Source organism: Octodon degus, unplaced genomic scaffold (assembly GCF_000260255.1).
Source record: "Octodon degus isolate 3935 unplaced genomic scaffold, OctDeg1.0 scaffold00218, whole genome shotgun sequence".
Taxonomy (NCBI): Eukaryota; Metazoa; Chordata; class Mammalia; order Rodentia; family Octodontidae; genus Octodon; species Octodon degus.
The window spans coordinates 811,380-838,003 of NW_004524794.1; the positions used below are offsets into that span (position 1 = coordinate 811,380).

Here is a 26,624-nt window from a genome sequence, read left to right on the forward strand (position 1 = left end):
GCGCGCCCCCCTCTCCTGCTAGGCCCCGCCCGCGCCCGCAATGGCCCTCCGCCCCGGCTCGGGGCGCGAGGTCCCGTGCACTGACCACTGACCGACGCCCCCATTTCTGCTCCCGCCTCCCTGCCGGCCAGCACCATGGGATGCAATATGTGCGTGGTCCAGAAACCGGAGGAGCAGTACAAAGTGATGCTTCAGGTGGGGCAGCCGGGAAGCGCGGCCGGAAGAGGGCCTGGAGGCAGGTGGCGTGGGCAGGGGCATGGGAGGAACGGTGGGGCTCGAGGAGGAACAGGTAGGGAGCCTCCACTCGGGACTTGCTGTGTGGTAGCACTCCATGGGAAGGAGCCACGGATGGGGGCTGGGTCGGGGGCACGGGGGGCAAGCGACTTGGACGACAGAGCCTTTGGTCCACATCACCCTGGTAGGAAGTTGGGCTGGGGGGGCGTGTTGTAGTCCTGGGAGTGACTCAAAGGATGTTCTGGGCTCCAAAGGGAGTCGTGGGCGCGGCGCTGGGATGCAGGTTGCATAGCAACCAGCTGGGCCCAAGCAACGCTCTCCCTTCTGGACCCAGAGCCACTGGGGAGCAGCTGGTCACCCACAAGCATGGGGTACGGATCCCAGGGCGTCGTGGACTTCGTCCCCGGAGATGGACGGTCACTTCTGCACCCCATCCCAGATTTGACTCTGCTCGAATCTGGGCTCCAGGGCTTTGGGAGACTTGGGAGAGTGGCGTGAGCCACCCAGGCCTGGCATTCCCATGCCCATGCTCTGCCAGGGGCCAGACACCAGGCAGGGAGTCCCAGGGACCAGGAAGACCCCAGGCCCCATGCTCACCTGGGACCCCAGCCTCGAAGCCCTGCCTGTATGTGGCGTGACTACGTGAGTGTGTGCCTGTGCCCCATCTGTGTGTACTCGGAGGCTTCCCAGCCCTGCGTGTGTGTACTTTCTGTGTGCACTCTGCGACCTGTCTAGAGGAATGTGTCCCACTCTGTGTGGTTCAGTGCAGGGAGGTCAAGGTCAGAGGAAGCCGAGACCGAGGAACAGACGAGGTGCACACAGGTATGCTGGTATGGCTCTTGCTCAGGGCTGCGTGGTGAGCAAGTGTGAGCCGTCAAGAGATGTTGGCCAGGAAGGAGGAGGCTGGGGGTGATGGTTGCACCTCCCCTCGGGTGTGGGGACGGAGTGCAAAGGAATCAAGATAATGGGGTGGCTGCATGGAGCCCAGCAGTCATGCTGGGAGTTCAACTTCCCTCTGGGCCAGAGAACTAGAGGTGAGAGTTCCCTTGTGCTGGGTGCTGGGTGGCAAATAAGTCCGGCTCCAGCCTGGTGGTGTTTTTGGTCCCTGTCACTGGCTTCTCCTCTCCCACTTTCTGCCACTGTCACCTGCGGCACTCACTTCCTGGCTACTGCTTCTCTGTTCCTGCTGTTGGAAACCTTGCTGTCCACTGCCATTTCTCTCAAGGGAGAGGTCTGGAATCATGGGACCCTGGCCTCTGGTGGGAGGGACTGGGCTGCTTGGATGACAGGGACCTTGGACTTGTCCTCAACCTCAGGTTTCCTTTCTGGAGTCGTCCACTGAATGGGCAAGCAGTTCCAAGAGCAGCCTTGGCTTTCTTGGAGAGAGCCCAGGTCATGCTTCCTGGAGAGCCGGTGTCAGGGGACAGTGGAAAGGGGAGGATAACCAAGCTGTGCCCCAGGCCTGGGAGAGGACAGCAGCCCTGAAAGACCACAAGACCACGACAGGCTCAGTGGGGAGGAGAGAGGAGGGCAGAGGTGACCTGGAGAGGAGGGTCCCTGTGCACCTTCAGCTTTAAACTTGAGCCCCAGCCCAGCCCCATGGAAGGACCCTGGTGATCCATGAGCAAGAGGGCCTCCACAGGCCACCACCCTCTGCACTTGTCTCGGTGGCTCCAGCCACCACTGATGGGTTCTCTGGGGAGGATCCTCCCTTGAAGCCCTGGAAGGGTTGAATTCAAACCTTTGTTTTCTCCCTTGGCCCCTGGCACAATGGACCTGGCATGGTTTCCAAAGCCAACCTAGCCTTTAAGATCAGGGGAAACAAAGGGGATGGAACAAAATGTGGCAAGCAGAGCAAGCCATAGCCCTCCGGCTCGAAGCTCTGAGAGGGACGCCAGGCTGCACTGGCTTCTGCCACTGCTGAAGGGACCACCTGCTGGCCTCCTGGGTTCCCTGCACATGTGCTCTCCTTGTCCCTCCTGAGGGCCCTCACCCATGTTCATGTCTACTTGTGGCTTCGGGACTTGTCTCAGTGCAACCCAGGGCCTGATTTTTCAGAAAATGCATACCCACTCCTGCAAGCTGCAACATTTTTGCTTTTGGTCCTGAGCCAGCCGGTTCTCCACCAGCCCTAAGCTCTCCCTTAAGTGCCTCCCGCTCGGCTGCCTGCACTCTCCTCTACACTCAGGGGTTCTGTGCCCCCAGGGAAGAAGCTCAGATCCCTTTTCCCAGTGACTCACGGGCACTTTCCACAAGCGCAGTTTTGCCAGGTGTAGTGGCTCGCATCTGTCATCCCAGCACTTGTGGTGAGGCAAGAGAACTACCACATGTTCAGGGCCAGCCCAGAGTACGCAGTGAGTTCAAGGCCAGCCTGAACTGCATAGTGAGACCCTCCCTGGAAATACAGTAGCAATAAAACACAGTTTATTGTCATGCAAGTCACAGCCCATTCAGAGTATACTCACAGACTGGACTGTCCAGAGCTTTGACTGCGTCACACAGCCACGTGACCGTCACCCGTAATTTTACCGCACTTGCATCACCTGTGACAGAAACCCTGCCCCCAGCGAGCTGTTGCTACCCTATTTCTGCCCCAAACCTCCCCGTCCCTGGCAACCACAAATCTGCTTTCTAGCTCCATGGCTTGGACTGTTCCCAACATGTCATAGAAATGAACCCGTCCCATAGAGCCTTCTCTGTGTGGCTCCTTTCACGTGGAATGTGCTCAAGGTGAGTCCGCGGCGTGGCGGGGACCGGGGTGCACTCGTTCCAGATGCTGCGCTCAGAGACCACGCACTCCCTCCCATTCAGCACTCGCGCGCCTTCCAGCTGTTGGCAGTAAGGCTGCTGTGCATGCTGGCAGGCAGGGCTCTGAGGACCTGCTCTTAGTGCTTTGGGGCACATAGCTGGCGCTGGTCCACTGCCCCTGGAGCTGCGCGTCCCCAGGGCAAGGTGAGGCGGAGGGTTCCTGGCCTCTCCCTGCACTAAAGACACTTAAACGCCGCCCGCATGCGGCTATTTCCCCCCTCCCTTAGGGCCTCCGCCTGCGCGTGGAGTGACATCGCCTTGTGGATTTGCTTCCTTTCCGCTGGGTTTGTTTCGCTGCTCTGCCCCGGCCCTTGTTATGGCGGGGTCTGCCCTGTGCTGGGGCCCTGGTGGCCATTTGCACAGCTGCTGTGGTGAGCTGTCTGTCCCCACATCATAGCCCAGTCCAAGTTCCCAAATCTGGGAGCCTGAGCCTGGCAGTGTTGGGCTCTTCTCCGTGCTATGTGGGCTGTGCTGTGTCCCTGGGTCCTTGTGAATTTGGGGACTGGCCTGTGAATTTCTGAAGACGATCCAGGTGGGACTGTGACAGAGAAGTACCCACAAACTCGCTGCGTTGTTTACGTGGAATCTCTTTCAACCATGTCTTGCACTTCTTCTGTTAAACTTTGAATAGTGGATTCTTGGAAATGCCCACGTGATCCTCCTGTCTCAGCTTCCCCAGTGTTGAGATTATAGGCGTGCACCACCAAGCCTGGTTTCGGTGGCTGGCATGGCATGTGGTACCGGGGATCAAACCCAGGTCCTTCCTTGTGCTTGACAGGCAGGCACTTTGCCTGTTGAGGTATCGCCCCAGCCCCTCTTTCCTTCATTCTGATTCTGGCTTCCTCGCTGCCACTGTCGGGAAGGAAAATGTTCTGCTGTGGTTCCTTCCTGTGGCCCTGGCATGTGTGGCGCCTGGGGTCGGCCCCCGGGGCTGCACTGCAGCCCATGCTCGATTCTTGTGCACGGAGCCTGTGCTCTGCAGGCACAGGGTGGCATGGAGGGCCCTGCTGTCAGGTGGGGGCAGGGTGGCATGGAGGGCCCTGCTGTCAGGTGGGGGCAGGCGTCAGCCCTCCTCTGCTGTGGGACTTGAGTGTTTTTATCATGGAAGGTGTTTGTTGGATCTTGTTGGTAGCAATTTTTTCTGTGGTGATTGCCATGCTTGTGTGGTTTCGTCCCTTCATTCTGTTGATGTGACCTGCCACAGGCCCTTAATGTGGCCCTTTCTAGCTTCAGGCCCACTTCTGTCCTTCCAACCATGCCCCAAGCACATGTACAGGAAAATCCAGAGCCACCCCAAAAGAGGACTTGGGAAAAGAAAGGGGGAAGGCACCAGGCCGCCCAACTCTTTCTAGATCCTTGCCCCAGAACCTCCACCTGCTGCCCTGTCCCTCTTGTCCATGTCGATGACATTGTCCCTCTCTGGCCAGCCTGCTGTCCCTGGACTTGCAGTGGCACCTGCACTGAGGCCCAGGGAGGTGCTTAGTGAGTAAATCCTGGGACCAGAGCTGCTGTAGGTGAAAGTATCCAGGCGGCCTTGGGAAAAGTGACTCGGAACAGTCTGGACTCTGCTCCTGGTAGCCTCCCAGGTGTTCGGTCCTGCAGTATCTGCTTGCTGAATGCCTGCACGGACAGCCGTCTCCCAGTGCTGGGGACCTAGCAGGGCTATGCGGCGCTTCCGCCAGGGCAGGCATGCAGGTGTGTACATCGCCTCCCTCCTCAAAGTGCACTTGCTGTGCAGGGATAGATGGAGGGGTGCCACTGAATTTTCACTGAGGTATGGCCACCCTACTTTGGCCACTGTCCCAAGATTTTATTTCTTATTTTCTTTTTCTTTCTTTTTTTTTTTTTGACAGGATCTCACTCGGTAGCTCAGGGTGGCCTTGAATTCACTGTGTAGCCCAGGATGGCCTCAAACTTATGGTGATCTTCCTCCTCATCCTGCCCAGTGCTGGGGTGACAAGGGTTTACCACCATGCCTGGCTGTCCAAAGTTATTTATTGCCCCTTCCTCTCTTATCTCAGAACTGGGTGACATTGCTGTATGATTCTGCAGTGACAGGAAGCGCACAGACAGTGGCGGAGATAGGCAGACGGCCGCATGGACCCCGGGGAGGACACTAGCATTGGCTGCAGTCCCAGGTGGTGAGCACAGGTCCTGGAGCTCAGGGACTGTGAACGCCACACTCACGCAGGTGCGCCCCAGAGGAAGCCAGACCCATGGTGCTTCCGAGTGACCTTTGTCTTCGCTGTCTTCCATTTCTGTGGGCTGTGGCTATGGGGCCTGGGGCCAAACTGTGGCTCTGTGTGAGGTCAGAGGGGGGTCCCAGATGGCTGAGTGTTTCAGTTTCTTCCCCAAGCCCGGAGTGACAAGAATGTTCACCTCAGGAGGATGTTCCTGGGAGTCACTGCTGGTTAAGGGGACAAGCTATGGCTTGTCCCAGGTGAGAGAAGATTCTCCAAGAATATTCTGAGAGCTTCTCCCATGTGAAAGGCAAGGACCTGGCCCACAAGTGGCGTGTGAAATGATTAGGAAGAGGGACAGGGACCCCAGCAGAGGCCCACGAACCATCCGGTGGGGCACAGCCAAGAGCCTGGCTCGGGTTGGCACACAAGTGTTGCCCCTTGCTTTGGGCCAGGGTGGCGTGAGTGGCACTTGGACCTAAGTAGGGCTCGGGGTGTCTTGATGGAAGCCTCTGTCACACCAGCCTCCCTACATTGGGGTCACTGGGGATTCTGGGGATACTGACTCAGTTCAGCTCCAAGGGACATGGCCTATTGTCTTCCGTACGAGGAAGGATCCCCTTTCCCTGCCACCCACACTCTTGTCAACCTCTGGATAGCTTTCACAGGCACTGTTTGGCCCCAGCTAGTAGAAAGGCCTTGCAGATGCAGTCCTGCCACCCTTCCCCCTCCTGATCCTGGGCAGAAAGGGGATACATGGTGGAGAGGGGCCAAGCAGGCATGCCACTCCTTGCTGGGTGGCCAGATGCAGGTGGTGTGGCTGGCTCCCTCCCTGTTGGAAGCCCTAGAAGTTAGGGCATTCCCCAGTTACCAATGAAATGTTCAGGCAAGGCTAGAAGTGGCTGTGGTGGGGCATACCTGTCATCCCAGCACCGGGGAGTCTGAGGCAGGAGTTCAAGGCCAGCCTGAACTGCCATAGAAAGCCATTAGATGGGGAAAGTTGTGGGGGACAGGATGGTGGCCAGCTCTCCATCTGAGAGGACAGCTGGGCGAAGAAAGTGCACTTTGCGAGGGAGAGGTTGGACAGTGAGGTTCACAGGGGCAGGACGAGGAAGGTGCAGCGTCACTTGGCCATGCTCAAGCCCAAGGGAGTGGATCAGCGCAGTGCCTGCTTGGAGGCGTTCTGCAAGGGCTCTGCCATGGGCCGGTGCATAGCAGTGAAGAGAATAAGCTGGCAGCACGTTGGAACCAAAAGGAGACGGAGTGCATGCCTCAGCTGGCGCCTGGAGCAAGGGCTGGCGTCGGTGGCACTGCCGCGGGTCCATGGGCAGTGACGGGAGTGTTCGGAGCCCTGGGTAGGCTTCTGCAGATGCATGAGCGCAGACAGCTGGAGAGCAGGTGTGCTGAAATGGGCTTGGGAGGCTGAGACAGGAGGGTTGCCCTGGCTTGGAGGCCAGCCTGGACTACGTAGCGAGATGTCTCTCTCAAAACAAACAAAAGGGCCCTGCAGGAGAACTAGGCAGACAACATGCAGATGTCCCTACATTCCTGTCACTGGATCATTTTCAAAGTCCAGAGCTGGGAAAACATGAATGCAGATGTGTGCTGGGCTCAAGGCAGGCTCCCCCCCTCCAGGCTCCTGCTTCCCCACCCATCGCTGCCCTCTGGGAGATGTCCAGAAGCCCTGTCACACTGGGAAGTCACGCTGCCTCCGAGGTGTCCCCCTGGGCACTTGAGGGATTCTGCACCCACAGATAACTTCTGGTTTTTCTTCCCAACCTCAGCTCCCCAGTCTGCAGAGTGGGGAGAGGAGAGTCTGACTGTGGCACCAGGGGCCCCTGCAGATGATGCAGTGTCACCTCCTGTCCCGGTGTTACCAGGAAGGGCAAAAGGGCCCGTTCCTCGGGGTCACACGGGAGTCGCGAGCCATACAGGGCCTCCGGACTGCTCAGGTCTCTCTTGGGGTGGCGCGTCCGGGGGGACGAGGAGGCCCCTGAGCACGGTGCGTGTTGTTGGGCAGCGGGTGTAGCTCGCGCCTTTGCCATAGCCGCCGCCGCCGCCGCCGCCGCCGCGCGCTCTTTGTCTGCGGCGCCGGGCCCGGGGGGCGGGGCGAGCGCGCCCGGGCCCCGCCCTCGGCCGCTGTCCCCTCTGCTGCCGCGAGGAGCTCCAACCCGGGGACGCCTCCCCGCGGGCCCCCAGCCTGCCGCACCAGCCGCGTGTCCACTTCTCGCTCACTGTCCCCGGCTCTACGTTTTCTGTGGGTCCCATCGGCGTACAGCCCCACCGGCGGCGGTGGCTCTTTAGGGGACAACTGTCCAGTCTCCCCAGCCCCATTGTCTGCGCAGATCCCCAAAGGCTCTGCCTGTGACTTGGTCCCAGCCCTCCCGGCTCCCCTCCGGGACTCCTGCCACCGAGAGCCCCGCGCCTCCCTGACGCCCAGGAGCCGGCCCGCCCCTTTTCCCGCCGATCGTAAATCAAAAGCAGAATTGTAGATGAACCCAACAGAAGGGGTCACACGGACACCCGACATGGCGGTGTGGGGCGCCAGGCAGCACATGGAGATGAGCAGGGGTCACACACGCCCGTTCGGAGGCCTGCCCTCCTCGGCACCCCACCTCCTCCTCGCTTTTCCTTTGAGCAGTGCTGCGAATGGAGGTTAGGAACCCGCAAGCGCTCTGCTGCTGAGCTGCGCCACCAGCCCATTTCAGAATTTTTAATTTCTTTTTATCTTGAAGGACAACAGGTTTGATTTGGCTGACGTTTGATCCTTTGAGACAGCCTTGCCATGTAGCCCAGGTTGGCCTCGAATGTACAACCCTCCTGCCTCAGCCGCCCAAGTAGCTGAGATTGCAGGCGTGCACCACCACGCCCCACTTCCTTTCTCCTGAAGGACTGACTCCCTGCTTCCTGTGCACCTGGGCAGCCGTCTGATTTGATTGTGGTGGTAAAATACACGTAAGGTGAAAGTTGCTGTCTGTGACATTTCCTCACTGGAATTGTTATGCAGCAGCCCCCACCTGCCTGCGTAAGGTGCTCACACCCCACAGAGTGGCCACCCTGCTCCTTCGCCGAGGGGCTGGCGGCCATGCCACTGCTTCAGCCCCAGGGATCCCTTTCTTGCAGACACTGCACCTCGGGGGAGCTGCAAACCCCCATGAGCCCTTTCACCAGCAACAGCCCCGGCCTCGTAGAGTGTGAGACACGGTCTAGCTCCCTAATTGCCCAGGCTCGGCTTGAATTTGCAGTCCTCCTGCCTCAGCCTCTTCAGTGCTGAGGTGACAAGCCTGTGCTACCCTGCCTATCTATCAACTATCCATCTATCATCTATCTTCTTGAGACAGGGTCTCACTCTACAGCTCAGGCTGGCCTTGAGCTCATTTTGGAGACCATGCTGACCTTGAACTCGCAACCATCTTCCTGCTTTGCTTCTCCAGTGCTGAGATTATAGGCATAGGCCTCTATGCCCAGCTGAGCATCTTTTCATGCACTCAGTGGCTGTCATTTCTGGGCCCTCCCTGTCCTTTGTGCCCTGCCCCCACCTCAAAAGTGCTCTACCCTTAAAACACAATGGACCCTGAGCACATCTTGCCACTTCCACTGTCCCCCATCCCCGCCTGTCCCCGCCACCTTACAACTATCTTCTCCAGCTCAGTCCCTCCCAGGAAGTTCCCACCACTCTTTAACTCCCCTGACCACAGCCCTGTGCCATGAGTTACTGTCATTGGGCCCTGGGGATGTGGGTGTCTTCCAACTCAGGCTCTGGGGCATCCAATGGGACTTCTGGGCCCTTTGTCTTATGGATGGGGTGTCTGCAGTTCTGCTGCCCGCTCTCCCCTGGCTGGCCCACCCACCGCAGCCCTCTCCCCTGCTCCTAGCTCTCAGGCCAGTCACCCCTGCCCAGTCCCATGGGCACCTTGGAGCCACAGCCAGCAAACGGACCTCACTCACACCCTGGGCCCCTGGCCACAGGCCGAGGGCTGCAGGCCAGCCAAGCTGGGGTCCTTCTGGCCCTGGCTCTGCCCCTGCCCTGCTCCACTGCTCCACATGGGGCAGCCCACGTTTACCCCACCTCCATCCTCTTGTGCTCAGATACTGGCCTGGGGGTGCCAGGGCCACACCACACCTGGGCCACTTAGTGGTCCTGCAAATGTCCCCTCCAGGACTGCATACTGGGGGGTTGGACCCAGGGCCTTTCTACTGAGCTACGTTCCAGGCCTTCATGAGTTTTTTGTTTTCTGAGTCAGGCTTTGGCCAAGTTGACCCTCCTGGGCTGGAACTTGGGATCCCCCTGCCTTAGCCTCCCAAGTGCTGGCGTGACAGGCGTGTGCCATCACTGAGGCTCCACAAATCTTACTGAGACCTATCAGGGCGAGGCCAAAGGGCTGCACCCATTGAGGGGAGTGGCGGTGCCACTCAGCCTGGCCCTTCTGTAGCTTTCCAGAAAGCACCAGCTTCCCGGGGGTCTTTGGGGGAAGGTGCAGGGTGTGTGGGGGCAGCAGCTCTGGGCAGTGGGGGCTGGGCTTTGTTCCCCGTCCCACGGCTACAGGGTCCCCCAAGACTCCCTGCTTCCCACAGGAGGCTCATGCAGACCAGGCAGAGCTTTAATTTGCAGAGCTATCTGGCCCACTTTTTTTTTTGGTAGGGTTAGGGAAGGGTCTACGGGGTGTTCAGGGTCTTACTACTAGATCCTACTCATGGTGATCCGCCTGTTTACAGCCTCTCAAGAGCTGGGATTCCAGGCACACGGCACCACGCCCAGTGTCAATTGCCATCTCAGTGTGCCCCAGGGGTGGTGCTGGCATGGCAGGCCGGGGATCGAACCCCTGGCCCCTGCACCTGCTTACAGGCACTTTAATCAGCTGAGCTATTTGGCCGGCCTTGTAATTTGTTTGAGACAGGGTCTTGCTATGCATATAATGAGTTCAAGGCTGGCCTCAGACTCCTGGCGATCCTCCTGCCTCAGCCTCCCAAGGGCTGGGATGCCAGCTGTGCCACCAGCTTGAAGCAAGGTTTATTGTTATTTATTCTTAGCGGGCTCTCTCTAGGGCATATAAAACTGTTGTAGATTTAGTGGGGATGGCCATGTTGTGTTGAGCGTGCTCTAAGGGTCAGCAAAGGGTGCTTCGAAGTTGCTCCTGCTGGGTTGGGTGCGTTCTGGCACAGTACCCTCCGCTCGCATCAGCACCCACTGTGAGGTGCAGGCTGGGTGAAGCTATGGAATCAAAGGGTCTGGCGAATGTTTTGAAGGGTCTTTAGAGCTAATGACAGTGAAAGGTGGTCATTTCATGCTTCGGTAAGATTTGGAGCCCGTAATCCCCATTCTCAGGGAGGCTGAGGCGGGAGGGCCATGGATTCAGGTCCTGCCAGGGCAACTTAGCAAGCACCTGTCTCACAATAAAAAAATAAAGAGCTGGGGTGGAGTGGAGTGGTAGTGTGCCCCTCAGTTTGATTCTCAGTACTGAAAAAAACAATAAAAAAAATAAAGCAAGCATGATGGCGCACACCTGTCATCCCAGTGCTTGGGAGGCTGGGGCAGGAAGATCTCTGTGAGGTCAAGGCCAGCCTGGGCTACAAGGGGAGCTCAAGGCCAGTCTGCACTGCATAGCAAGACCCTGGCTCAAAAAGACAAAACAAACAAAACCAGAATGAAATCGGATTAGGAAAATATACCCAGAAAGGAGGCTGGGCTGAGCTGTGGGCTGGAGCGCACCGGCATCTTGTTTGTAAGACTTGGGCAGTCATGGGACCATGTGTGCCAGAGGGGAACACAGTCGGACCACAGCCAGGCAGAGGGGCCACACTTAGGCTCAAGTACCTGTCCAGGGCTAGAGGTGACAGCCAAGGACTCCCAACACTGCTGTGTTGGGGTCACAAAGTCCCTGGCCAGGATGAGTGGCCTAGCCTTCTGATTTGATCGCCTCCGTGTGGCACTTTGAATGCTTGCACTGTGGGTGAGATGAGGGCTCAGTCACTGGAGAAGCCTGAGGCTACTGTAGGCAGGTGGCCGTCCCCTCCCGTCGTGCGAAGCATGGGGGAGGCAAGTCGTGTGTTGTACTCCTGAGGTGGGCTGCTGTGCAAGAGGCGGCCTGTGTTACAATCCCCACTATCCCAAAGGAGGTAGGTGGGCCTGTGGCAGGGGAGGACCTTTTAAGAAGACTCTCAGACAGTGGGCTAGATGGCAAGTGGCACTGTCCACACCTCAGACACACCAGGAGAAACAGCCAGGCCCCTTCCCTCGGGGACCCCTCTGGTTTGGTCCCAGACCATTATAGGAGCTTCAGCCTTGTCTTAATTGCCTTTCTCGCTGTGAGACGAGGCACCCGACACCCACAAGTTAAGGAGGCAAGGTTTATTGGCTCGCAGTCTGTAGAGGGCCGTGCAGAGGAGAATCAGCCCACAGTGTGGCAGGCGGAAGCAGGGAAAGCAAGCAAGCAAGGGCTGACCACAGCTCCTTCTGTCGCTCATTTCTTATCCAGGATACCAAGGATTAAGGACAGGTAGTCCTCACACCTTTAATCCTAGCACTGCACCAGGAACCAATCCTAGCACCACATCCCAGATCCAACCACTTCTGAAAAACCCCACCTGTGAGCGCACGAGGCTTTGGGGGACGCCTAGACCCAACCACGACATCTGGGTGAGATAAAAGGGGCAGAAACACTCTGCTAAGATCCCCTGCTTGATTTGCTGCTTCTGCCCACCATGGACTGTCTCTGCTCTGAGGTGCCCCGCTGCCATGTGCCGCCCCGCCTTGGAGCCAGCGACTAGACTGAAACCTTCACAGACTGCGCTGAATAGACCTCCTTCACTGTGGGTGTCAGGTGTTTTGCCTCAGCTATGAAAAAAATAATAAGATGGGTCACTTGGCTTTGAGGGTCCCTGGCCTTCAAAGATTGGACACTGCGTGTGGCCCAAGTGGGTCTGAGCGAGTCCCCAGATGCTTGCTCTTGCAGCACTGTGGCCAGATGGGTCCAGGCTCGCAGTCCCTGCCTGTGCCTCCCATCTTCCTCCTGAAGTTTGCCATGGCCTTCGTGCTGGCTTCCCTGAATGGTCAGCACAGGGCCTGGCACCCAGTCCAGAGTGGCCGCGGCAGCTGGTAGTTGTAGACGCTCGTTCCCCATGGTCTCGGGCAGGTTTTTGATTTCTCCATTCTCCATGTTTGCTGTCCTGTTCATGTGACAAAGAGCAGGTTCTGTTGGCCTTTAAGTGACAGTTACCTGTGGGCAACAATGTAACATTAGTTCTAGACCCTGGGTGGTGTGACAGAAAGAGGGGCAGGAAATGACAAGCAGGTCCTGGGTGAGACCACAGGGATAGTAAGGTGGGGGGGAGGGAGCAAGGAGAGATGGAGGGGGACATGGGACATTGGATGGAGGCTGTCACTGAGCCTACTGGGAGGCCAGGGAGAGAGGAGGCACCCAGAGCACACTCTACTGCCACCCGGATCCAGCTGTCCCACTCCCGCAGGCCACCAGGCCCAAGATGTAGCATCAGGCGTCTGCCCATGTAACCATTTCCACCAGTGACAGCAACTTGTGCTCTGCATCATATGTGTACTGTCCCTACCTTGCTTTGGGCTGAGTGGGCTTCACCTTTCCCCGTAAGAAGGTGTTTAGGGGAGAGGGGAGTCCCTGTATGTCCCGATGGACCAAGGTCGCACGGGGCCAGCATGTCACTGCCTCAGTGTCCAGCACTTGCCCAACCTGGGTGGTTGCTGGGCTCACGCCTGACTCCTGTTTCATGGTTGTCCACCTGATGGCGCCTTTCATGCGTCTTCTCTGTCCTCACTAGGAGGGTCAGTCTGTCCTCATCCCCAGAGGCCTGGGGTCCATGTGGAATAACAGGGCGGAACTTTCTTCAGACTGTGACATGTGTACCAGTGGACCCCAGGCCTGGGCTGGGAAGATTTTGTTTTGTTTTGTTTTGAGACAGAGTCTCCCTATGTAGTCCAGGCTGGCATTGAACTCACTCTGCAGGCCGCGCAGGCCTCCAACTCGAGGCAGTCGTACTGCCTCAGCCTCCCAAATGCTGGGACCACAGGTGTGTGCCCCCATGCCTGGCTCAGGTAGCTTTTTGTTTTGAGGTGCTGGGGGTTGCACCTGCACCTTGCGGCTGCTAGACAGTCGCTTTAACTCTGAGCTGCACCCCAGCCCAGGGACACCTTTTAGAGTGAGGAGCTATGTGAAGGGTGGGATGTTTCAGTGCAGAGCCTTGTGGCAGTGCGGGCGAGGGTCACTGCCCCGTGTTTCCCCATTGTGCCATGCCCTGCCTCCTCCCCGTGGGGCACACTTCCACCTTGTCACAGTCACTTTCTGCCCCCCGGGACACCCTTTTACTTCTTGGCGTCCACAGAGACCTAAGAGGAAAGGAGAAGCTCAAGGGGCTCCGGGCTTCTACAGCAGAGCTGTCTGTGCAGAGCTGGCCTGGCCCAGTGGGCCTGCTGGGCCGTCACCGTCACCATCACCAGCCATGTCTTGATAGCCCCTGAGTCACGGTGCACGGCCCCCACCAGCCTGCTCTGCACTCTTCAAGGGCCTCTGCAGGTTTCCCTAGCAACACTGCTGCTGGGTCACGATTTCAGGGAGAAAAGCATCCTTGTGATTCTGCCTCCCAGGGCACCAGTGTCCTGAGTCCCATGTATGTGGTGCCCTGCATGTCTGCCTGGGAGCCGCCTCCACATGCCAGCACAGGAACAGTCCCCATCTGTGCTGCCACTCAACGCATAGCAAGTTGGCACGCCACCAAGTGTTCACTTGCCAGGGGGGCATGGTGGCCTACACCAGGCTGCAGGATGAGGCAGAGGGACTGTGAGTTCGGGGCCAACCTAGGCTACATGGCAAGACCTGCCTTTTGTTTCATTTTGTGGTGCTGAGGGTGAAACCCAGCATCTCTAGCATGCTAGGGAAGGGCTCTATTCCTGAGTGTAAGCTGCCTGGAGACACTGTCTCACTTCCTGCGCATGGGCGGAGGGCAGTCATGCGCAGTAAAGTCCTTGGAATGTGGTGAGGCCTCAGCGCTTGTGGTCTTTGTTTTCAGTACTCAATCCCGTCGCATTTCTACCCTTGCAGTAGAGGTAATGGCTGTCTCTCCCAACGGGCTCTAGCTGCTGCTGCAGGGCTTCGGGCTAGTCCTTGTGCCTCCGTGGAAGGTCACTGAGGACAGTACCTCAGCCGGCCAGCCTGCGCAGCCTCTGTCTGGCAGCAACGTCAACCATGGCCTTTGGGCCCAGCACACTCTTATGCTTTTCTACCATACATGGCAGCAGTACTGGGGAGGCTGAGGCAGGAGGATCATCGCAAGTTCAAAGCCAGCTTGGGCTACATAGCAGGACCCTATCTCAAAAAAAGAAAATTTTTTTTTTGTTTGTGTTTTTTTTTTTTTTTTTTTTTTTTTTTTTTTTTTTTTTTTTTTTTGCGGAACCAGGGATTGAACTCAGGCCCTTGCGCTTGCCAGGGAAGCGCTTATTCCACTGAGCCATCTCCCCGGCCCCAAACAGAAATGTACTTTTTGTAACATGAAAATTTGGGGGAGAAGGGAAACAGAAACACATGATTACCTACAGGACCATATTGAAACAGCAGAAAGTAACTGGAAGCTGTTGCTGAGGCTGTGAGGGGCCCTGGGCTGACAGCTCAGCTACCAACACACAACTGTGCAGTGTGACTTGATGCTTCTGTGAGAAGGGGTGGTGGGAGGTCATGCTGCGAGGCCAAGTGACAGGAGGGACCTTGCAATGTGCTGCTATTGGGACGAGCGCAGCCCCGGCATGGGGTCCTCCTGCTGGCTCCGCCCTGGGGACAGGCACCTCCTAGCCTCTGGCCACCCACTTCCTCTAGGCGGGTCCCTAGTGGGCATGGCCCCACCGGGTCCAGAATGGCTCTTCCAGACTGCTGCCCACTGAGCACACGTGACCCCCCCATGCTGCCACCACCACTAAGGGCCTTCTGCTTTCTTGTCACTTACATGTCTGGCTTCTGGTGGCATTTGTAGCCTGTCCCTTTGCTACTGCAAGGACATCTGGGCCTGGTGGGCACTGCTCCCCACTTCCCTCGGCCCTGCCCCAGCCCTGCCCCTGTGCAGCCCTTCTCGGCTTTGATCTGGATGTGGTGCCTTTGGCTGAGCTTCAGTTTCCATGTTTGCAGACGGCACGCAGTGACAGCCTTTCCCTCACAGTTGTTAGGACTCATGATCCAGTAGGGGCTGGTATCTGGGGCCCTGCCCAGGGACTGGCGTGTAGCAGGTACCCGAGAAACGTGGTGAGTAGTGGCTTTAGGGAGGCCAAATCCTCAGTTCCATGGGGCAGGCTCACTCTCTCTGTCTCTCTGAGGGCATAGGCCTGGGGCCTGTGCAAGGACGCAGGCAAGCAAGCATAGTACCCTGGAGCTGCCCCCAACCTTCATGAATATCTTTCTTGAGCGTGAAACCTTTGTCCTTTGCAAGTCAGTTACTACAAGCAAGCACAAACCAATTTGCTACGGAGCTTGTTTTGTTGTTTCCTGTTTTTTCTTTTTCTTTTCTTTTTTGAGATAGGCTCTTGCTATGTAGACTCTTACAGAGATCCTCCTGCCTCAGCCTCCAGAGGGCTTGGAGGTCAGGCATGTGCCACCATGCACTGTACTGTGCACCTTATCACTCTTCTCCCTGCTGGCCCTACTTCCCTCCAGGTCCTGGTGCACAGCATCAGCTGAGCCCCGCCCTGTTGTGAGGGATGTCAAGCTCATCCCCATGCCATGGCTCACGGGCCTCAGTGCTGCGCAAAAGAGAAGCAGGTGCTTGTGGGAAGGGACAGGAGGCCCTGGGCGGCAGGGCCTGGTGAGGCCCACATAGTTCTTGGGTGGCAGGGCCATCCAGGGCGGAGAGGTCAGGTGTGGGCTGGCTGCCCAGACCCCTGCCTTGGCCCTCACGGCAGGTGCCCGAAGACCCTCACCAGGCGTGTCTCTGCCGCAGGTGAACGGGAAGGAGCTCTCCAAGCTGTCTCAGGAGCAGACGCTGGAGGCCCTTCGCACCTCCAAGGAGCCCCTGGTCATCCAGGTGCTGAGACGAAGCCCCCGCCTGCGGGGTGACAGCTCCTGCCATGACCTTCAGCTGGTGGACAGTGGCACTCAGACCGACATCACCTTTGAGCACATCATGGCGCTGGGCAAGCTGCGCCCGCCTTCCCCGCCCACAGGCATCCTGGAGCCGTACGTCCTGTCTGAGCTGTGAGTTGCCCTCAGGAGGGCCCCAGGCCTGCTCCAGAGAGGACGTGCCAGCGGCACTGACAGGGCTCCGGCCTGTGCCGGAGCCTGACTCGGCCTGCCTGGCTTGAGCTTCGGCACCACCAGGTCTCCAGTCTCAGGCTCCTGTGGCTGGCTGGGGCACCTCGCTGCTCCTCCATCCTCCTCCTCTGCCACCCTGTCATGGCCTCTGCCTCTTCACAGGCCTCACTCCCGAATCTTGTATCGCTGTCCCATCCCTCTGCCTGCTCTGTGTCCCCTCCGTCTCTTTGGCCTCTCTCTGGCCCACCTGGGCATAGAGGGACAGCAGTCTGCCCTCTGTAGGCAGAGGGGTGCCCATTTGTTCTGCACATGGCCTGGGGCCTGGGTAACTCCTGGGGGCGCTGCATGCATGGGCTGGTGCTGGGGGCAGTGGAGTCCCTTGGAGCTTTGGCGAAGTTGGTGCCCAGTGCTGGGATGGGTAGGGAGAGCTGGGACTTGGATCTGGGGACGCACATGGTTCAGGAGTAGGGGTTTCTGGATGAGGCATGGCCACCTATGCACATATGCGCGCATGCACATACACACAGAGTGCACCCAGGGTGGGGCTCTGTGCCAAGCACCCTGGGGACTGGCCAGCTAGGACTGGGGTGCAGGGAGCAGCCAGCCTGCCTGACGTCTGCCTTCTCCTGGGCAGCACCCCCATCAGCCATGAGTATTATGACCCAGCGGAATTTATGGAGGGCAGCCCGCAGGAGGTAGACCGCATGGACGAGCTGGAGTATGAGGTGAGCTTGGCCTGGCTCCTGCTGCCCTTCCCAGAGTCCCTTGCTGATATGCGTCTGGCCAAGTCGGGGAGGGCGTGGGTGAGGTGGCGAGTTCCATCTCTGTTGGTGAGTCTGTGTCCTTGCATGTCTGTGTGTGGTGTGTCCCGTGTGTCTGTGTGTGCCGTGCGTCCTGTGTGCCCTGGGCACTTCCTGGTAGGGAACAACCCCAAACACACACCACTGGGATGGTAAGAGAAGGGAGCCCTCAAGGCTGGGCACCGGGAGATCAGCTCAGGCAACCGCAGGGCCTCGGGGACAGGGCCAGGCTGAGGTCACAGGGCCGACTGCGGCCTCCTCGTCATGCACACAGCCTTCCTACCTGTGCTTCCTCCCATCCTCATGGCAGGAGGTGGAGCTTTATAAAAGCAGCCACCGAGACAAGCTGGGTCTGATGGTGTGCTACCGCACGGACGACGAGGAGGACCTGGGCATCTATGTTGGAGAGGTATGGGGACGATGGCATGGTAAGGCCAGGGCAGCAGCTTCAGTGTGGCCAGCGATCTGGCCAGGTGTGGGTTCTCCCCCGCACCCCGAGGCCGGTCCCTGGGAATGAGCAGGAGCTGACGTCTGGGGACTAAAAGAGGGCTCGCAGCTCCCCAGGGCCCTTCTACTGGCACCTGGTCCTTTGCATTGTTGTTTTGAGACAAGGTCTCGCTTCACAAGGGCTGGGATGACAGGCGTGCCACAACGCCTAGCTCTGTACTAGCAACTCCTAGTAGAGCTCACTTTTTGAGTGGCAAATGGCCCATTACCCATCCAATGCCCAGGCTGATGTTCTTGGCCTAGTCTCTGGAAGAAAACAGTAGGCTCCCATGCAAAGGAGCACAGGAATGCTGGGGGAAGGGCGAGGACACAGGAGCGTCCCAGGCCCGAGTACCTCTGCCTGGCTTTCTGGAGTTGCAGTGGGAGCAAAAGGGTGCCTCCAGTTTACTTGGCAGGCCTGGAGATGAGGCTGCCCCTTCTCGCCGCATGGGCACCATAGGGGCCAGATCCACAATACTATGTGTCCTGCAGGTGAATCCCAACAGCATAGCAGCCAAAGACGGCCGGATTCGTGAGGGGGATCGCATCATCCAGGTAAGGCCACCCATCTACAGCCTCCAGTGGCTCTCGTGGTCCTGTGGGATGTGTCTTCTTTCCCTCCGGTCCTCTCCTGGGCCCCTTCCGCTTGTTCACACCTGAACAGAGCTCAGGAGCCTGGCCCCACCAGCCAGCACCCATCTCCAAGGTGGCCATAGCCCTCATCCTTTGATTTTCCCCTGGCCTGCTCCAGATTAATGGCATGGACGTCCAGAATCGAGAAGAGGCAGTGGCCATCCTGAGCCAGGAGGAGAACACCAACATCTCCTTGCTGGTGGCACGGCCTGAGAGCCAGGTGTGTGTGCTCGCCTGTCAGGGACACCTCAGGGCCCTGGGCTGGGGCTGTCTCGGAAGCTGCTGATCTATGACAAATCTGGAGTAGGTGGGGGAATGGGCAGGGGTCGAAGTGTCTGACAGCCGAGTGGGCTGGGAACCCGTCTCCCAGGTTGTTTCATGTCCCTGAAAGCGTGGTGGTGGCAGCCACAGGACTAGAGGGGCTGCTGGGGGGATGTCCTGGCAGCCCCAGGGATTGCTTGAATATGTGTGTGCAGCTGGCAAAGCGGTGGAAGGACAGCGACCGGGATGACTTCCTGGATGACTTTGGCTCTGAAAATGAGGGGGACCTGGGCGCTCGGAAGCTGAAGTCACCCCCTGCCCAGCAGGTGAGGGCATGAGAAAGGGGTGGGGTGGGCAGGATCTCTGTGCCTAGGACCCTCCTGAGCATGCCCGCCTTTCTGCCCCAGCCCGGAAAGGAAGAAGACAAGGGAGCTCCAGAAGCAGGCCCGGCTTTGAGCAACAGCCAGGAGCTGGACAGTGGGGTAGGCCGGACAGATGAGAGCACGCGCAACGAAGAGAGCTCGGAGCATGACTTGCTGGGTGATGAGCCTCCCAGTGCCACCAACACCCCTGGGACCCTGCGCAAATTCAGCCTGCAAGGGGACTTGCACTTCAGCATGGACTCGCTGCTGGTAGAGGGTGCGGCGCTGGGTGCAGGGGACGTGCCTGGCCTCACCGACGAGGAGTATGATCGCTACCGGGAACTGCTGGAGATCAAGTGCCACCTGGAGAACGGCAACCAGCTGGGCCTCCTCTTCGCGCGGGCCTCGGCGGGCAACAGTGCCCTGGATGTCAACCGCAACGAGAGCCTGGGCCACGAGATGGCCATGCTGGAGGAGGAGCTGAGGCACCTGGAGTTCAAGTGCCGCAACATCCTGCGCGCGCAGAAGATGCAGCAGCTGCGGGAGCGGTGCATGAAGGCCTGGCTGCTGGAGGAGGAGAGCCTCTACGATCTGGCGGCTGGTGAGCCCAAGAAGCATGAGCTGTCTGACATCTCTGAGCTGCCCGAAAAGTCCGACAAGGACAGCACCAGCGCCTACAACACGGGGGAGAGCTGCCGCAGCACCCCACTTCTCGTGGAGCCCCTGCCTGAGAGCCCCCTGAAGCGGGCTGTCACCACCGCTGCTGGCAACTCCAATTTGAACCGGACCCTCCCTGGTCCCCCCATCACCAGTCCCCCCAAGGCAACCCCCACACCAGGGAGCCCTGCGAAGTTCCGATCCCTCTCCCGGGACGCTGAGGCAGGCCGGAGGCAGCACGCGGAGGAGCGTGTCCGCCGTGGCCCCAAGACTGGGGTGACCCTGGAGCGGGTTGGCCCAGAAGGCAGCCCTTACCTGTCTCGACGCCAGCGTGGCCAGGGCCAAGAGGGTGAGCACTACCACAGCTGTGTGCAGCTGGCTCCACCACGCAGCCTGGAGGAGCTGAGCCACAGCACCTTGGGCCTGGCTGGTGGTCCCCGGGTGGGCGGCGTGGCAGCTGCAGCTGAGGCACCTCGCATGGAGTGGAAAGTGAAGGTGCGCAGCGACGGCACTCGCTACGTGGCCAAGAGGCCAGTGCGAGACCGGCTGCTGAAGGCCCGGGCCCTGAAGATCCGGGAGGAGCGCAGTGGCATGACTACCGATGATGATGCAGTGAGTGAGATGAAGATGGGCCGCTACTGGAGCAAGGAGGAGCGCAAGCAGCACCTGATCCGCGCGCGCGAGCAGCGGAAGCGCCGCGAGTTCATGATGCAGAGCCGGCTGGAGTGCCTGCGGGAGCAGCAGAGTGGCGACAGCAAGCCCGAGCTCAACATCATTGCGCTGAGCCACCGCAAGACCATGAAGAAGCGGAACAAGAAGATCCTAGACAACTGGATCACCATCCAGGAGATGCTGGCCCATGGCGCACGCTCAGCAGATGGCAAGCGGGTCTACAACCCTCTGCTGTCTGTTACCACGGTCTGAGCCACCCCAGCAGCCCTCGGCTTCCCTGAGTCTGGTGTGTGTGTGTGTGTGCGCTGCATTCCCGCACCTCCTGCCTGTCCTCGTGTGTGCAGGGAAGAGAAGGGACGCTCCTTTCGCATGGCCTACATCCTTCTCCCCAAGTAAGCAGCCCAGTGGACAACTGGCCTTGAGCACCACTGCGCGTGCGTCCGCGTGCTTGGAGGCCGGGAAGCCCATGTGAGGAGGTAACAAGGACTAAGCACAAGGAGCATCCAGCTTGGCGCTCCCCAGAGCTGCAGTTATTTGTAGACAAAGGCACCCCGGTTTTTGTGGTTTTTCTCCCTTTCTGTGCTTGCCGATAGTTGTTTCTGTTTTGTGGCCCTGCCATGGGTGGGCAGCCTGGCCGAGGGGCAGAGGTGGAGCCCTGTGTGCTGGCTGGGAAGGAGTTGGGGGGAGCAGAGGGAGGGCGGGGGGAGGGGGTGGGAGGAACGGGAAGCAGCTGCCGGCCCGCCATGGGCCAGATGGGGAGCCTGGACTCGGCTTGTTCAAGGATCACTCCTGGGGGCCACCTCCTTCCCCAGTGACTGAAGGAAAGCTAGACTGTAGGGACAGAGGGACAGTGTTCATCTGATAAAGTCACTCCCCCTGGGCCTGTGCCACTTAGATGTCGGGGTGAGAAACCATGCCCCATGAGCAACAGTGAGCGCTTTGAGGCTGCTCAGCCTGGGGAGGACTTGGTGACAGGCAGGCGGGTGGGCTGAGTGGGAGGGCAAAGCCCCAGTATCTGCTGGGTGTTGCAGTCTGCAACCATGCTGCCTGTGTGGTGCCCTGTGCTTGGAGGCAGACAGCTGCCGCGCCCTTGTCCCACCTGCATCTTGAGAATAAAGCAAGCTGCCTGTGCTCATTCTCGCCGTGTCGTCCTGGGGGGGAAATGGCCATTGGCTCACGGCTTCCTGAACGTTGCTGCATGTGGTGGTGCACACCTGTCATGGCAACATGCCAGAGGCTGAGGACCACTGTGAGGCCAGCCTCCTACGAAGAACAGCTCAACACCGAGCTCAAAGCAGCTAGTCGGTGATGAACCACACGGGGACACGCATTCCTGGAAGCTGAGCCTGCTGCTGGGAAGGCCAGGTCGCAAGGGGGCAGCTCCAGCGCTGCCCGTCCCACTAGCAGTCATGCCTGGGACACTTGGCCCACATGGATTCCAGCAGACCAGTGCCAGCCACCAGAGCTGAGCCCCCAGCTGGCTCAGGAAAGGGCTGGCTGTGGCACTGGGCTCTCTGACCTGCACAAGCTGATGCCATCAAGCCAGGGGTGGAGCCAGCACCAGGGAGCAGCGGGTGGCGACAGCTGCCAATGGCCCTGGCCCAGCCACTGCTGGCACATGGCACTTGCTGCTCCCTCTGCAGCAGGCCAGGGAGCAGCTGTGCCCCCTCCTCCCAGCTGGCCCCTTTACTGGGAGATCCTGGTGGGGTCCCATCTCAGCCAGCTTCCTCCCTCCAGGATCATGTGCTCAGGGGCACCAGAGGCCCTCGCCCCAACCCCCGGAGCACGGTCTCATCATAGCCATAGCCTAGGATTCACCTGGGACTTGCTCCAGCCCCATGGACCTCAGGGTCCTCAGGGGCATGAAATGGCTGGTGCCTGGCATGTGCCAAATGTGCCCAAAGTGCTGGTAGCAGTCTGCTATGGCACAGGAATCCCTAGGAGGAAGCAGGGCTCTCAGGAATGGGTATCTATCTCCCAAGTGTCTTGTGCCAAGCCTGATTTGGGGCACCAGGATGTACAGACAGGCACAGGTGGCAGCTAGTGCCACTGCTCAGCAGGCAGAGTGCTCGCACGTGGCTCATACCCCAGCTCTGAAGCCCCAGGTGCCTTGGAAGGATGAGGCTGCTCTGCCTCTGTAGGTCAGCAGCAGGACTGCCTGCCAGCCAAGATAGGTGCCACCCCAAGAGCACATGTGGCAGGCCAGCCTGCCCCACAGGGATGCCACGTGGGCACCTGGCTCTGCCCGGAAACCTGCTGCGGTCAGGATGTGTGCTGGGACAGAGGGGACAGCAGCCAGGATGGAGACACGGAGGAGGTAGGCGCAGTGCGAGGCGGGGCCCACACAGTGCTCTTCCACCCTGGTGGACGAGACCACGCTGCCTCCCAGTGTTGCCATCTCCGCTTCCACAAGGAGGGCACCTGGGATAGACAGATACTGTTTATTGAACAAGCAAGAGAAGCCTGGGGCGCCATCAGGCCTGGATGTGGCTCTTGGCACTGAAGGCGAGGTAGTAGATAACGAGGCCAATTACCGCAGCCAGCACCTCTGTCGAGACCCAGGGCCCATTCCAGGTGCCCTGTAAGGAAAGGGAAAGAAAACTGCCTCAGAGGCGAGTACTAGCCTGTCACCCACCTTCAGGGGCATGGAGACATGCTGACCAAGCCAGATGAGATGGAACGTGCCCTGGGAGGGCCGAGATAGGAGGATAACAAGTTCAAGGCCAGCCTGGGCCACTGAGCAAGACTTCGTCTCCAAATTTATTTATTTTTTAAAAAATTTTTTAAATTTTATTTGTGTGTGTGTGTGTGTGTGTGTGTGTGTGTGTGTGGCCAGCTCAGCCCACCAGGGGGCAGGACTGGCTGGCATGTGGTGCTGGGGGATTGAACCGTGGTCCCTGGGCTTTGCTAAGCTTGTTCTAAGTAGGTGCTTTAGACCACTGAGCCATCTCACCAGCCCCTCATCTCCAAATTTAAAAAAAAAACAAAACACAAAAAACAGACAAAAAAAAATGACTGGGAATATAGCTCTGTGCAAAAGCAGCAGGTAACAAGCCCGACTCTTGGCCCCCTTTCCCCCAGGCCAGGCTGCTCACCCGATGGTCCACGCTGACTGTGAAGAGTGGCGGGATGAGGGAGATGTCCTCATTGTTTCTCTGTGCCTGCACAGGAAGGGCCGGGTCAAGGATCCCAGCAGGATGCCCCAGAGGAGCCGCAGGGTGCAAGGCAGCAGAACCTGCCCTCCCTCCTGGAGCTCAGGCCATACTTGCCTTCCTCAGGAGGCTGTAGGACTCCTCATCAAAGAATCTGACCTCATAGGTACCTGCGTGGGCGTTCTTGTGGTCCAGGCTCCAGGACACCTGGGTGGGCACAGTGGACATGTGACGCACATCCCCAGGAACTGGCCCCTGTCCCCAAGCCCTAGCCCTGCTTCAGCTCCCACCCATGGCAGGCACTTGTCCCCAACCCTGGACTTGGCGTCCCTTACCTGGTAGCGGCCCACATCCTGGCCCCGGGTGACAGGGAACTGCTTTCCACTGACGTCAGCATAAAGAGCCATGTTCTGCTGATGACAGAGGGCAAGTCATTGTTGCCCTTCTGCAACTGTAGGGCCAGGCCCAGTGGGGCCACAGCATCTAGCAGCCCCCCAAGCCTGGCCTCACCTGGCCCACAGCAAGCCCATTAACTGTGCACAGGGGTAGCTGGACAGAAATGTTCCCATCATGCCTGGAGCCTGCAAGTGAGGGCTTGAGGTCACAGGTGCCACACAAACCGCCCAAGGAGTATGGCGTCTCACTCGTGCAGCCCAGGCTAGCCTCAAACTCACAGTGAGCCTTTTGCCTCAGCCTCCCAAGTGCTACGACTGTAGGCACGCACCACCACGCCTGGCTCCAGGATGCTCAATCTGGACTTGATCTTTGAGACAGTCTTGCCACCTAGCCAGGCCTCATCACACCCCTGACCCTCCTGCCTTGGCTTCTGGGGTGCTCGGATGCCAGGTGTGTCACGGTGCCTGACCAGGGCCTCTCAATCCGGATTTTACACACACACTAACAAATACACCCATAAACAACCACCAAAATGGGAGGGACTTGGGGGGCTGAGTGGCCCTTATACTTCCAGATACTCATTCTGCAAACAGTGGGCGTCCACCCAACATTACTGCATAGAGGCACAGCACGCTGAGGTCAGGAAGATGCTTGTGAGGCGGGTGGTGGACCATGCCTGTCACCCCAGCACTCTGGTAGCTGAGGCAGGAAGCCTGCCACCAGTTCAAGGCCAGCCTGGGCTACATAACAAAACCCTAGCTTAAAAAAAACAAAAAGAAAAAGAAAATGCCAGTAAGGTACTTAGCAGGACCTGCTCTCTCCTACACTCCCAACTGGAATCCCATTCTACCTGTTGCCACAGTCCCCGGGGTACTGTCGACTGCCAGTGAGCAGCACTGCCCCACCTCCACCGCTCCCTGGGCCCACCTGAACTCTATTCTTGCACATCAGCGAGATCTCCACGATGAAGACAGTTTCAGTAGAAATGACAGCGTCTGAGGTGGTGTAGTAGGAGGGGGTGATCTGGGGCTCCACACAGGCCTCTGCTATAGGAAGAGGTGGCACTTGGGTGTGCTAAGCCCAGACCTGCTCAGTGGAGGACATTTGAGTCCTTCTGCCCAGCAAGGTGAGGTCTGAGGCCCAATCCCAGGGTAGAAACACGGGTGACAGGCATGAAGAGGTGCAGATGGAACAGGGAAGGTGCTACACAGATGGTGGAGGAAGTGGGTGTGGTGGGGTGTGCAAAGGTGTCGGTCCCTGGCCTTGGGACACAAGCCATGCCAGCTTCATCCACAGCCAGGCAATGCCCAAATGGCTGAGGACATCTCTGGCAGAGCTGCCAGCATCCAGGGGCTCTCAAGATGGGGAGAAGGCTCTGGCCCCAGCCAGCTGAGAGGAGACCAGGCCTAGCCCCAAGGTTTCCCAAGGGAAGCAAGTTGAGGCCCCACATGCAGATGCACAACTGTCTGAACAGGAGGTAACCCCGAGTGCGAGGACCTGGCCTCAGCCAGCTCTGTATCTCAAAGGGCACGAAGCCAGTGTGCCCTGGTGGTGGAAAAGTGCTCAATGAGTGTTTGCCCAATGTGATGCCCTGGGAGAGGGACGGCTTTGGGTTTGGACAGAGGGGGACAGGCCTGGGAAGGGTGGCAGGGTGTGGCTCTCTGAGGCCAGATGCCACAGGTCCTTCTGGGCCCTGCCAAACTGGCCTGTGTCTTGTGGAGAGGGCTGACAGCCAAGCTTGTCCTTTTGGGACACCTTGGGCTCCAGCCTGAAGAAGTCTGGAGGGGCAGGTACCGAGGAAAGCGTATGCACTGAAGTCAGCTACTGCCCAGTCCAGGTCCCTAGCCCTGATGGAGCTGGGTGACCACCTCAGCAACCTGGATGCCACCACCAGGTGTCAGGCATTCCCGGTAAATGTGAGTTGGGGATCCTGTGGCTCAGCTCTGCTGAGAGCTCTGGACAAATGTGCCAAGGCCTCGGGGAAAATCAAGTCTTTGGCCTGGCACTCAAGGCCCCCACTCCCTTCTGATCTAGGTCACCCCCTGCTCCCGCACTCCGGCCTTCTGCCTGAACGAGCTGCTCAGTGTGTCACTTAGCTGTCACTTTACCGGGGAGCCCTGGCCTGCACTGCATCCATCACTCAGCCAGCTCCCGTGTATCAGCTCTGTTTCTCATCGCCACTGCTTGGCGGCAGTCCCTCCCAGAAGTCACCTTCCCTGGTGGAAGCGACAGCAACGAGCATAATGCAGACTGGAAATGTTTAAGTGTCGCTTCCAGCAAGCAGCTTGCCGGGCCGCTGGGCGGTACTTTAGTGGCCGCCTCTGAGAGGGCCCAGATGCCCGCTTGGCCCGCACCCTCCCTCCCCCAGTACCACTGTCTTGGGGCAGTGGCTCGCCCGCAGCAAGATCCCACCAGGCCGCTACCTGAGCAGCAAGACCGGCCGCAGAGCAGGAGCAGCGCCAGGACGCCGAGAGATGCCGTGGCCGCCATCGTCCCTTCTCTGCCCAGCGGAAAAGTGAACGTGCTCCCCTAGAACACGCGCGGCCGACGGGGAGCGCAACGCGTAAGTGCCGCTACGACCAATCGCAGGCACGCTGGCCAGGTCGGAACTCGTGACGTCACTAGCGACACTGACGTGTCCCCTCCTCGAGCTGGACGCCCAGCCAGCCGCGCCCCCCCCAAGATGGCGAGTACTCGCATCAACGCTCTGGCACCGGAAGGGGGC

General features: G+C 58.9%; 2 protein-coding genes across 10 annotated transcripts; one reads left to right on the plus strand and one right to left on the minus strand.

The window, feature by feature from the left end:
- Pdzd4 (PDZ domain containing 4) lies at window positions 1-20,657 on the plus strand. Of its 6 annotated transcripts, none has more exons than XM_004645112.2 (8): window positions 1-195; window positions 16,170-16,423; window positions 17,115-17,205; window positions 17,591-17,689; window positions 18,259-18,321; window positions 18,518-18,619; window positions 18,876-18,986; window positions 19,068-20,657. In XM_004645112.2, the coding sequence occupies exons 1-8, from the start codon at window positions 136-138 to the stop codon at window positions 20,601-20,603; spliced, it is 2,316 nt and encodes a 771-aa protein (XP_004645169.1). In that variant the 5' UTR covers window positions 1-135; the 3' UTR covers window positions 20,604-20,657. The 6 variants fall into 6 exon arrangements, with proteins under 6 accessions (XP_004645169.1, XP_004645170.1, XP_004645171.1 ...); XM_004645113.1 differs by having other exon boundaries at window positions 16,170-16,405; XM_012517829.1 differs by having other exon boundaries at window positions 136-195; window positions 18,876-18,992; window positions 19,077-20,603.
- A 2,121-nt stretch (window positions 20,658-22,778) lies between these two features.
- Window positions 22,779-26,604, minus strand: Ssr4 (signal sequence receptor subunit 4). Of its 4 annotated transcripts, none has more exons than XM_023705320.1 (6): window positions 26,323-26,604; window positions 24,827-24,942; window positions 23,839-23,916; window positions 23,621-23,710; window positions 23,447-23,512; window positions 22,779-22,930 (listed from the first exon to the last, which is right to left on the minus strand). In XM_023705320.1, exons 1-6 carry the CDS (start codon window positions 26,387-26,389, stop codon window positions 22,826-22,828), a joined length of 522 nt encoding a protein of 173 aa, XP_023561088.1. In that variant the 5' UTR covers window positions 26,390-26,604; the 3' UTR covers window positions 22,779-22,825. The 4 variants fall into 4 exon arrangements, with proteins under 4 accessions (XP_023561088.1, XP_004645168.1, XP_023561085.1 ...); XM_004645111.2 differs by having other exon boundaries at window positions 23,839-23,913; window positions 26,323-26,599; XM_023705317.1 differs by having other exon boundaries at window positions 24,827-24,945; window positions 26,323-26,597.
- Between the last annotated feature and the right edge of the window lie 20 nt (window positions 26,605-26,624).